At 36.3% G+C, this 13,168-nt stretch overlaps 1 protein-coding gene across 5 annotated transcripts in view; it reads right to left on the reverse strand.

Moving 5' to 3' along the window:
- Positions 1-13,168, reverse strand: part of HBS1L (HBS1 like translational GTPase) — a 64,737-nt gene that overhangs the window by 22,793 nt on the left and 28,776 nt on the right. For 4 of the 5 annotated variants that reach the window (XM_049799865.1, XM_049799869.1, XM_049799866.1 and 1 more), the window contains one exon: positions 5,907-6,015. In XM_049799865.1, the coding sequence (XP_049655822.1) occupies positions 5,907-6,015 (109 nt within the window). Of the gene's footprint in view, positions 1-5,906; positions 6,016-10,687; positions 10,766-13,168 lie in introns of those variants that run through there. The other variant, XM_049799870.1, reaches the window with a different exon arrangement.

Raw genomic sequence — 13,168 nt, forward strand, 5'->3', positions numbered from 1 at the left:
CGTATCTTGACAAGCTGAATACCCATTATAAGAAGATACACTTGATTCCCTAAATTCCAAAAATTAGTGGATCATCGTTGCTTTAGATGTAGCTATGGAGAAACATGAGCAGACATGAACTATTCCATAGAAAAACAGTCACTACGGTTATTTGTGGTTTCTTTTACTGCAAGAGATAAGTGCATTTCTATAAGGCTGAACAGAAGGCTCTGTTTTTCAAAATTCCTTAAATAGTATATTAAGTTCAAGCTGAAAATCTACTTTGGAGTGGCACAACAACTATTTTCTCCAATGCCTCTTCACGGACATTTTAATTCATAAAAATTGGCTGAAAACAATCAAGTTGATAGAAGGCAATTATGCAAAGAATTGCAGGGACAAAGCTTTCTACATATTTTAATAACATATTTAAAATCATCTGAATGACAAAGTACACCAGATCATTTTTGCCTGAATCATGTATCGAGAGCCTCATATATTTACAATTAATTTGCATTAGACATCTTCATCAAGATTAAGGCACACTTTTATCTTTTTCCCTTTTTTCAGATAAACTTCAGTTGAATCTCAGCATAACATCTAGCACTTTCACACTGAAGTACTAGGACTAGTGCCAATATGCAAAGGTCATACTGTAATGCAAATATGGTATTTTACATTGGTATCAAGTTTTCTTCCTTGAAATTCTCATATTTACAGTTCTGAAGAGAAGTATTTGTGTAAGAAGCCGTATCAAAGCAGCCTTTGCAGTTGGCAATAGTCTTCTCCCCTTTTCAATATTTGGATTTCTTCCCAACTCAAGTTTTCAAAAATGAAAAAAAATTAAAAGAAGATATTTAGATGAAGCTGGAAGTAATGTGACCCAAAAACATAACTCTTGTTTATCTATAGCTTTCCAAAATATATTCAAAGACTGTCACACCAAGCCTATTTAAAAGAAAAAAAATGTATTTTGAAAGACAAGTTATTTGTAAGCTTCTAAATTCTATTTTGTTTACCTAGGTAATGATTTCTTTTCTAATCCTAGATGCTCAGGTCTTCTTGCAGGCCAAAGCCTATATCAGTAAGGATTCCAAAAAAGAGGATGGATGCTGAGCAGTGGAATTCAAACTAATTACATCACCTGAGAGAATCATGGTTATTGCCAGATAAAATACCTACTTTCTCAATTCTAACTAGCTTTTATTGTGACTACCACTGCTTAAGGCTGCCAAATGATTTTTATTTTGGGTGGTGCAAAGAAAATGCTCTAGATGCAAGTGAATTAACAAGTGAAACGTGACTCCAGCCATCATAACATTAGGCCTTGTGACTTTTCCAAGGGTGCAATATTTGAACAATCAGTACACTGCTCCATTTAGAGTTATACAGGTTTCAGATATTACCATGTTTCGGAAACCTGAAAACAACCTGTGCCATGATAAACCAAGACTTGCCATTTCAGAGGAAAAACATCAGAATGGATAGAGTATATGATCTACCTACAAAGCATCTCTAATGAGATAACTCAACTTTTTGCTGACCAATGCTGGGGAAAGGGAGAGGGAGATTATTGCTGGGTACCTAAACAGGAAGATGGGCAGATGAAATGTACAACTCTAGTCTCACGGAAGTACATGAAGAGACATGCAGCAATAAGACCCTGACCGTTAGTTATTCCTCATGACAACCAGATGAGTAGTTTATTGAAAGCTTGATAACAGGTCAGAAGAACACTAAGGAGCTTCATCTCTAACAGTCAATGAAAAAATGAACGACATTTAAAATGCTTTTGAGTAAGCCTTTCCCACAGAGATTTTTCAATATTATTGAAAATTTCTGTCAGAAGACAGAGCATATAGGATAGCATACTAGTACCTAGTATGTTGCTAGTGCAGGCAGTTGAGAGTATAAACAAGTCAATGGTATTAGCAAGCATCTTCGGTAGCAAAGTTCCAACTTGGCCTGAGTTACGTTGAGCCACCATACCAAGAAAAATTATATTTGGAGGACGTACACTCCTAACCAATTGCTTGTGTCTTTGTATGAGAACTTGATGGAACTACCAAGATTCTCAGTTTGCTGACATCTGTGCCCGTCTGCCACATCACTGCTAGCTGCTAACATGGAGCCATTAAGCAACTCTTGACTTCTTTGAAAGGACAAAACCATTACGCACCTTGTTTGTGTACTGAGGTCATGTACTCAAGAAAGCTTGACCGCCAGCAATTGAGGCACTAAGGCCAAAGAGCTTACCACAGATGATTTTTTTTTATTATTTTATTTTTTTTAGGATATCAGCAGACATACAAAAGCCTGGCAAGGACCAACATTTAGTCAAAATTAAAACTGCCATACCAGAAGCTTCCTATGTTATCTTGCCAACAAGAACTACAAGAGTAAACTGAGTGAAATGTTATGGTTACATCACTGTTTTCTGGGGAAAATTAAGAAATACAACATATGCTGTTGTAAGACATGTTAGAAGACACTCAATCTCACACAACTGTTGAAAAGTTCACACTACCATGCATTCAAAGAAGAACCTGAAAGCTTATCTCCTGAAGATGAACTCTGCATAATTCAGCTTTTAAACATTATTTTCAATCTTCTAGTCTGGACACTTAGTGAATTATTTTTATACAACCGACTCTTTCGGAGTACTTACAGTCATTACAGGAATGTCTACATTTATTTCCCCTTTCAGAATTATTAATTACACAATATTGGTCAGGCTAGTTAAAATAATCACCCTTTTTTGCTCACAACTTCTTCTGGCTTCCTTCATTACTTAACAGGAAGAAAAAGCCTAGTAAGTAAGTTTTGCTAGAGCATCAGAAAAACAGTTTGTCAAAAGTAAGCAAACTCCATTTTCTGTAGACAATCCCACTAAGAACACCCAGCAACAAAGGCAATTAATGTTCAAAGCAATTAATGACTTCTAATAATCCATTCATTTTAAATAAGATTCATTTATTATTATGAGGTCATACCTCATAACAAGACTGAATCATAAAGACTGAATAGCTAGTCAAAGAATGGTTATTTTTGCTAACGCTAGGCCCCTGGTTTTAAAAACATGGTCCATGAATTACCTTTAAGATCCCATAAAAGGTGACAACAAAAACTAGTTCATACATACTATACAATCACCTTCTAATGGTGTTTGCATCAAAACCATACAAATATTTGGGAGTGAGACTATGTGGCATAGTAACAGGTGGGTTAGAATCCAAACTGCTATGAATAATTTATAACACTGTCAGTGACATAAACTATGTATTTAGAAATCCATGTTATTATAAACCATCTGCAGTACGTTTATCAATGCAACAATAACATAAAAAGGGTCTGAAGAGAGTCAAAAGAACGAATGACCCTTTCTTAGGTGTTAATAAACAGATTCATTCTGTTCCCTGACAACTCAGACTCATGCTGTCAATAACCCAGAAGATAACTGCAGAAGAAAAAACCCAACCTCTGATACTCATGGAGTTGAGGTAGGGGTTCACATTTTGCTTTGTTTTTCAAGTTTAAAAATGTATGCATACAAAGTCATTACAAAGTTGTGAGACAAGCTAGTGCTTCAGCTAACCACAATATATTTAGCACAGACTTTACACAGAGTCTGTGGAAAGGAGCTGGTCAAGCTCCAACTGTTAGGAAAAGAAACAGGAGAGCAAATGCCACTGTCCTACAGCAAAGAAGGAAAAATATGATGCAAATATGGTCAAGGCCTCCTCCCCCATTCTTCATGTCAAGGTCCTAGTGCCTTGGCACTGCCTCCACAGTGGCCTGTAGGACAAAAGAAGAAAGGAGGCCATCACAGACTCCTTGAAGCAGGGGTCTTTAGACGTGCAGATAACTTTACAATTTAAAATTGAGAATTCTTCCATATTCATTGATTAGCTGTGCTCCAAATCTCACGCTCTTTTACAAATTGCTCCACTTCTTACCTAGTTCTCCCACTTAGAGCTAAGTTCTTAATGTGCATCCAATTTCTACAGCAGAAGAGGCTTGTTCTCAATTAGTATTTCAGCGGTACCACTAAGTAAGTGAGGTGGATTAAAAAATGTCTTCATAATATTGAGGATTTATCTAAAGGGATTACCAGCAGGTCCTGAAGGCTTAATTTTTTCTGTCACAAAAAACAGTATGTCACTAAACTGGAAGCAAGCATGATACAAACTATTTGAGGGTCCCTGAAGAGAGGCAGAGTTGCTGAGAACCACGTTAGAGCCAACCATCTTTCCTTGCAGACTGAGTCATCTCACTAGCCTATCCAGGAATTACTCCAGTCTAACGATGAGGAAGCGTTCTTTTTATCTCCTCCTTCCCTATGGAGCAGGCATACATACACAAGGTGTGGCAGTTGCTAAGTAAGTATCAGATACAAAATTCTGTATTTGCTCTTTTACATAAACAAACATTTTAAATAGTCATTATTACAGCTAAAAAATTCAATCACTACTATCCAGGACTAGCTGGCAGATCTTTTTCACTCACTTAAGATTCCTTTCTTTTTATAAACTTCTATCCAAATTAATTTAATCCACAAAAGCCCCCACAAAAAACTCCAACTGGTAAGAACTGTAGTAGAAACACCAAAGATGAAGGTGCCATGATGTTGATAGGAATTTTGTGATCAAGTCCAGTTGTCACACCCAGAGTCACTCTTAGTAGAGCCATGGCTGGGAGGCGGAAGTTATGTTCCCTTTTATATATTGCAAATCTCAGCGCAGAAAGAGGATTTTGAAAGGCCCAGAAATTCTTCATTTGGCACTTATTGCATCTAAATAGCTGAATGAAAGTGATGCCTCTTAGCAATGGCATTTAGCAGTGTAAAGGGTATAATAACATCAGCTTCACACCTTGTATTAAATATGCTTAACAGACTAAGTAGATGCAACTGCTTGCTTTCCACGCAGTTATCAAATATGCACAAGATACTGTAAAATAAAGACCATGCTGCCCTCTCACTCCCCAAAACACTCTCCAGATCAGAACTGCAAACACTGCAGGATGAAGTGGGGATGTTGGCACTGCTTACACTTGTGAATTTTTTTCCTGAGGATGAACCATGAATTTTTTGCCACAGATTAGGTGGTTATCGTAAGATTGGGTTCAAAAACAGCATAAGCACATTCAGGTAAGAAAAATCCATTAACCATTCTTAATAGAAACAGCCTAATTTAAAAAAAAAAAAAAGAAAAAGATGGGGAGCCACAGAATGCTAGACATAATGGCATTTCACAGACTGTATTCCCAACACACATTCCCTGTCCTTATATATTTATTCACTGCTGGCTACTGTTGTAGGCAGACTGATCCAGATGTCTGTTTTCATGGTCTCACAAGACAACCCCCAACAGTTCCAAGTCAGGATAAAATTAGAACTACTGCTCAACCACTCCAATTTAGCTAAAGCATAAGGAGGACTGATTTCTTCTCTGCAACAGTTGAACCCTGGACACCTGTTAAAGTTAGTACAAGCTGCAGAGGAAGGCAAAGTTTAACCATAAGTGATTGTTTTCCCCATAAATTATTCTTAAATGTATTACTTCCTTTGAAGAACAAGCAATTACAGTTAAGATTTATTGATTTCATAATTCCACTTAGAGAACTAAATTTAAAATAAACGAACCCCAAGAAAGTTCAGTATTCTATGAAGCGGATGTTTAAATAATCTGACTAGCTGATACCTCTCTGCACTATTCATAGTGAAAGGATTTGTTAAACTCAAAACGTGAGGTACCATCTTCTGAAAGTAATTCTGAGTCAAACAAGAAGCTGAGATGGTTAGTTCTGGAGAGTGACACTAAAACTGCTGTAAAAAATAGAAAAAAAGAAGAAGAAAACTTGCTACAGGTGCATCAGTCTGAAAGAAGAGCTGCTGATGTACCTTTATGTACAAGGGCTTGGCTTACCATGGAACTTCAAATCCCATAGATTGTTTCTTTCCAGACACTGTCATTTTGGTAATATTTGGCACAATTTCAGATTCCATTCTGGCTGACTGGGAATCCCTTGTTTTTCCTAGTAATAGACAAAAAGTAAGTTTGAACTTAAGGTTGTGACTAAAAGGTGTTAAATATAAAGTTTAACAAGTTACATTACTTCGCTTCAACCCAAAGGTACCAGTCTCTGATGATGCATTCTCACGTTTCAGTGTCTTTCTTGCGTATATTACATATTTATTCAAAATAATCTACAAATGGTTATATTTAGTGTGAAAATGTCATCTTTATCTCCAAGCATTGACATGACACCTACACCATTCAAAACCTTTACTTACAGCAGTTCTGCAGGATGCCAGTAGCATTTCATGCAATACAAGGATGAAGAAATGCTTTGCAGCTGCTCACTAGATGATTAGGTTAATACTTATTTAGAGTTTTTCTTTTGCCTTAACATTGTTGAGCCACAAGGCTATTGTAAGGTAAAAAAAAAGTCTACCTCAGGTACTGCTAGCAGCAGCACAAGCTATGTGTGAGCTACCAGGCCTTCCCTGAAACCTGGAAACAGAGTCGTCTCATACTGAATTACACTGAAGAAGCCAAGCAATACCCTAAAGCTAGCTAATTTAAAGGTTATTTAGAAATAATTACCAGTACTGAGTAACTTAATTACTTTCAAGGTATCCATTTTTACTATAACTTAAATGAAAACACAATTACAGTAAGGTTCATTCTTAATTTTGTGAAACTACAGTTTCACAACTAATAGCACTACAGTGCTATTAGTTTCTTGCGAAGCTGTAAAAAAAAAAAATTACACTGGTGAGGAGGAGTTTAAATAAAAGAAGTAAACTATCTCTTTTCTTTCCACAATTCCCTCTTTAATATGTCAGGATCCCTTCTCCCGTCAAGGAAAGAGACTTCCAGCTTTACAGCTTGAGTGACAGCAGCTGCACCTTGTGTTATGAAGGACGTTTTACACACAGGAAAGCAAAACAATAACAAATTCAGAATCAAGCTGCAAGTTTTAAACAATTTTCACCTACAGCTGTATTTCAAAAATAGAAAGATGACACTACTCCTCCAGTAACAGACCAATTCGGATAGTCAGAGCCAAGTGAAAACTTATTTTGAATAACAAGTTAATCTTTTAAGTATTTTAGATTACTACTGTAAAATGAACTGTTGGAATCACTTGGTCCTACTCACTTAGGTTAACTCCTGCATTCTAAAGATGACAGCTACACCTTTAAAACCACAGAATCATATTGCTTTACAGGTTATATATAAAGTTGTGGTCAATGCTGCTGAAGATTTCAGGCAAGGAAACAGAATACCACAGACATATCTATAATTGATAGCATACCAAAAAAGCACACTAAACTAAACAATCACACTACAGATTGAGACATTCTTATTTAACTGATGACTTGGTCTTCATCTCCCTCATTTGTCTTATCTGCTGATATTTTATTTATATGCCACCTGAACATCTCTGGAAGAAATAGTCTGTGTGTGTATTATTAATAGTTGCATACCAAGTACACTGTAAATAAGGCAAAACAGTAAGATAAAGGCAACAGCACAAATCATGGTTTACAATAATTAAAAATTATTTAACTGAAACAGATAGTGAAGATTCAGAATACGAAATTCTCAGATCACTGGACAAGGACTACTAGTTAAGCACAAATATTTTGTTTCAGAAGCACAAATATTTTGTTTCATCTTCAAGCTCCTACATAGGTCACCTACAGCATTTTTTAATAAGTAATCACTTCAGTTACAGTAAAAGTTACATTACTTTTGTTGCCAACTTGGTATGTTTTTTCCCACTTCAATTCTAACAATTTTCAAGCACCATCATTTTCAACTGCCAGTTAAACATGAATGCTTTACATGTCATTTGAAAGCTGAATTACAGTTATTTCTCAGAAAATACCGTGTTTGAAATCTGGCTGCTAGGAACTAAAAATTACAAAAAACACAATGAAATTGAAATAAGGTTAGTTGAAAGACACCAAGATAACAATTCATATCATATAACTTGAAAATAACTTGCAATCTCTTAGCAATGTTTGCTACTTATGATCCAAAAGCAAGTCAAAGGTTTTACAAAATAAATCTTCTCTAATCAATTCAGAAATTAAGCTTCACTGTACAAATACTATTGGGATGTTTGACATTGATTCAAAGTTAAATGTGCAAGGAGACAAAATACATTCAATGAATCAACTATTTGACTCAGAAAACACAGAAATTTAAAACTAGAGATTAGGAAACACTAAAAATTGAAAGAAGATACTGTCCTGGTTTTGGCTGGGATAGAGTTAATGTTCTTCCTAGTAGCTGCTATATTCTTATGTTTTGGATTCAGTGCCAGAAGAATGTTAACAACACACTGATGTTTTCAATTGTTTCTAAGTAGTGGTTAGACCAAGTCAAGGATTTTTCAGCTTCTCATATGCCCAGCCAGCGAGAAGGCTGGAGGGGCACAAGAAGTTGGGAGGGGACACAGCCAGGACAGCTGACCCAAACTGGCCAAAGGGGTATTCCATACCATGGGACGTCATGTCCAGTACATAAAGTGGAGGGAGTTGGCCTGGGGAGATTGCTGCTCAGGAACTAACTGGGCATCGGTTGGCAAGTGGTGAGCAATTGCATTGTGCATCACTTGCTCTGTATATGCCAATTCTTTATTATTATTATTATTGTCATTTTATTACCATTATTATTTTTTTTCCTTTCTGTCCTAGTAGACTGTCTTTATCTCAACCCATGAGTTTTACTGGGTTTTTTTCCCCCAATTCTCTCCCCATCCCACTGGGGGGAGAGGGGGAAGGGAGCAAGCAAGTGGCTGTGGGGTGCTTAGTTACTGGCTGGAGTTACACCACAACAGGTACAAAAATAAAATTACAAAGAGCAAGAAAGAGTAAAGTAATTGTCGATCGACAGCAGGGTTTCTTCTTTAATTATTTATTTTTATAAAGCTCCAATACTTCAGTATAGGCACAACAAGGAAGCAGACCAGGATCATGTAAAGACAAACCAACCCACAGAAGATAATCCTGGAATGGTGACATTTAAATAGATGCAAAGACAACACAAGATTATTAGTAACACTACTGACAGAAGTGTCACATATAGTTTTCTGACTTCAACATTCAAGCAGCACATTGTGCACTGCAGGCACCATTAAAGATTAATAATTATGGGCTTCATTACAAATGACACAAGGCCAGGAAAGAAGTATACTTTACTATCTAATCCATAGGGCACTGAAAAAAGCCACATGATAAATTCTTATCTGCTTTGTCAGGCAAAGCAAAAGCTATTCAGCACTTAACAGATCGTATGCAAATCCTTAAACTGCACCTTGGAACTAAAAGGAAGTCAATGCACAATGCTGATATGATTCTTAAAACACTTCTTAATCAACAAGCAGAGTATCCTATGGAAACTGAAGTGCACTACAAACCTGGAAAAGTGTAGCTGCAGTAATCCCAATCTGATTAGGACAAGAGCAGCTGTGAAGAAAACCAACCTCTTAAGGGAAAGGATATAAAGAATATATAAATTTTTGCCAAAAAAAGCTTCATAAAATTCTTCATGCCTACTGCCATTTGGACATTCTTAAACACATACCTAAGTAATTCAATGACAATATGTTTCCTAAATGAAGAGTATACATAAAATAAAAACAAAAGACAGACATATCTTTTAAAAATCCTGAAGAAGCCCCAATAGCTCCTTGCCACATTTCACTACTCTAGCATTGCAGAAAGTAAAAATAAGAGTGGATTACATGCAAGTAAATTCACTGATTGGCCAATGGTGCCAAATCGCAGAGCAAGAGATTTTACTGAACAGGACACTCCATAAAAATTCTGGCAATTCACTAACTTAATACTAGGAAAATTAAAGAAATTTTCCTTCCATGAAAACAAAGCATACATTCATCAATTATAAAAATGTAAAAGCTTGTCAGCATAATAGTTCTCACAATTCAGAATGTTTAAAAATGAAAACTTCTAGCCTATTTTAAGCAGTTTTCAGACATGTATTTGGTATTTAGACTGCACTGACAGAGTACCTAGACTAAAGCATACTGTCGCTACAAGTCAAACACTATTACAAAACAGAACATGCACTGATGCACCTTGTCTCAGTATTAAATTAGGATGAGCCTAATACCGAAAGGGACAGACTTGCACTGATGGTACTCCAGTACAACTATGGCAGTGTGTGACAACTTGACAATCAAAGCTCTCTTCCCTTCATTATTCTTCTCTTTGCTTTTACCCTTCCTGTGACTGTCAGTTGGTCTTCTGACTTAAAGGCCTTTTGATTTAGTCAAAAAGTATTACTAATGACACCTGCTGTAACTTCAAAATTATTAAAAGTACAACCCCAAAATCTGACGGCACAATAAAGTTATTTGCACACTGATACACAGGACACAGGCACATATATATGCAGGAAGCAAGTAAAACATAGGGACAGTCTTTAAAAATGAAAACACTCTCTCTGGGTGTTCAAGCTGGAATAGCAAAAGTGTATTGACACAGTCAATCATCTTCCTTTACTGTAAGCAACTCCCTAGATTTTGGATTTCCTTTGTAAAAATGGTTGTAAGGAGTACCTGTAAAAGATTCAAAAAAACAAATCAAGAGATTATTTTGGCTTCTTTACCATACATAACAGGCTTAAGAAGTTCTTTTTTTTCAGTTTTAGTTCGTTTATATACTTACATTGAAAGTAACAAGAAGATAAAAATTGGTCTTTTCTCTAATCCTGTTGCAGGTATGGAAGTTAAGTTTCAGTTCTTGGAAGAGTTGATTGTCAGTCTACTCTGTTCCCAGGTAGTTTAGAGGCGCATAAAAACAACAGGAGTTTGTTAAACATCCACCATCTCAAGAAAGACATGTTGATACCAAGTGAAGCAGGGAGATTGGCATATTAAAGAAATGCACACTAGCAGTGGGTATTTAAATCCACACTGGCTTCATTCAGATGGCCATACCTTTTTAACAATAGAAACAAAATGCTACTGTTTTTGATTCCTATACATAGTGGCTTCTCCTCCCAATTTGTCTTCCCCTCATCAAACTGTATAATGGCACTGAAACTTTAAGCTCAAGTACACCATTGCACAAAGAAGCCTGCTTCTGATAAGATGAACCAGATTTTTAATATGCCTGAATTCAGCTTGAAAAACAAGAAAGGAAGAATGTCAACATGTTAGGCATGTCTTGAGTCCATGCTTTTTCAGATAGCAATCCCATTTAAATAAATCCATGTCTACACACAAAACAGCTGCTAGCAGTGTACCAGCACAGGCAAAGGAATGCACCTCCAAGGGAATGATGTGTTAATTAACTGTGGCCAACTGCAGTTTCTTTTTCTTTAAAACTTTAAGGCATTTACATGCTTTTGAAGTTTTTACTTGGTTTATATTGATTCTTCTATTTTCAAAAGTGGTGTGACCACTTAGAAAAGGCAGCTGCATGCTATTTCAATTTTGAATGGGGCTGGGGAGCCTAGATACTATTGACACTTAATAACAGAATTAATTTACTTGAGCAGGTCCTCCTAGCACTGTCTAAACCAGCACTGCCATGGAAAAATATACATGTAACACCATGCCTTCTGATCTAGAAGATACGGTTTGCATCCCTTACTCTGCTGCAGACTTTCTATATAACCACAAGCAAGCCACTTATACCTTTATCTACTGATTATACAGCAACAGCCACCAATTGCATAAAAGAAAAAAGAGAGTGCAGTCTTTCTGTGCTGGTTTTGTGCACCATGTCATGAGCTTGTTCTAAGTATGTTTTGTGACTCACTGATTAAAAAAAGCAATGTATTTTTTGCATACATTACTGGCAGTACAACTATTGAGTGTATTAGTAACAACAGAAGCACAGACAAGACAGAATCTGTCTGAAAAGAAGATTTAATAACTGAGGCCTCTATCAAGATAATACTTCCCTTCCTATATGCTGTGCTATGATTTTAAACTAATTTTAAGGCCCTATAATTGTGAAAATATTCCAAATATGGACTACACGAGACAAACAGATGCACAGATGCCAGCCTGATTACATACAATTTCATGCTCAGAAGCATGTATCGCCTGTTTGCCCACACATATGCAGGTTTATATTAACATCTAACATATCCCTCATTGTAATCAGCTATTTGAACATTTTGACTATAACAAACCCCAGCTGACAAATTTCAAACCGTATAACCTTCTATTTATGCCATAAACCTTGCGAGCTTCTAGCCTTTTAACTTGCCTGAAAAACAGTAGAATTGTATTTTTCTCCCTTCAAATTTCACAGCACATAGGAAAAACAATAACAGGAGGGAATATAAACATTTGTTGTTAGAGATACACTATTGATTATTTTTTTTTAATAATTCAACTTAAGTATTTGACACTCATAAATTCTACAAAATGCTGTGGGACACAGCAGCAACTTGCAGCACATTTTAGTTAAGCTTGCCACAGAGCATACCAGATCTTCAGTGGTACTGAGTATTAGTATTATCAACAAATCACAGTGCTGGGAATATCAGAAGGCCAGGACTCTCAACCACGTCCTACCAGTACATAACACAACTACTGAACTTAGAACATCCCAGACGTCCTAAATTTACACAGTTTGCTAACCCTTAAAACATTCTGCCTGTATATAATTTGCCGTGCACTCATCCCTATAGCCCATCATTTAAATTTCTTTGGATGTAACAGATCAGTGACAAAGTCTGCTGCACGTGTGAGAAGTTCAACATACAGAAATCCTTTCTTATGCAAATATAGAAAGCAATACAGGATAATTAGGAAAGGAAAAATTAAATTATTTAGAAAAGTCTCCCACTCTTCTATGATCCTAGAAACATCAGCAGCCCTCCAAGGAGCACGTCTCATAGCAAAGAAACACCACCTAGCTCTAATAAAAATGTCACATGTGAAAAAAACCTCAAAATAAAATGTTACTTTAGTATTTAAATTATAGAGTTCAAAATACACATTTTTAGGAAAACGCATGCCATTATACTACTATGAACCGCAATATACAAATGGATGCTACTGATCATCCACAGCACTTACGATAATAATGCAGCAGTCCAAAGTAAAAAAGGCAACTTGCTAAGTCACCCTGCAGTGCTGAGACACAGCCATTCTAAAGATACTACTGAAAACAATTCTCCAAACAAGA

The sequence above is a fragment of the Accipiter gentilis genome, chromosome 5, assembly GCF_929443795.1.
Source record: "Accipiter gentilis chromosome 5, bAccGen1.1, whole genome shotgun sequence".
Classification (NCBI taxonomy): Eukaryota; Metazoa; Chordata; class Aves; order Accipitriformes; family Accipitridae; genus Astur; species Astur gentilis.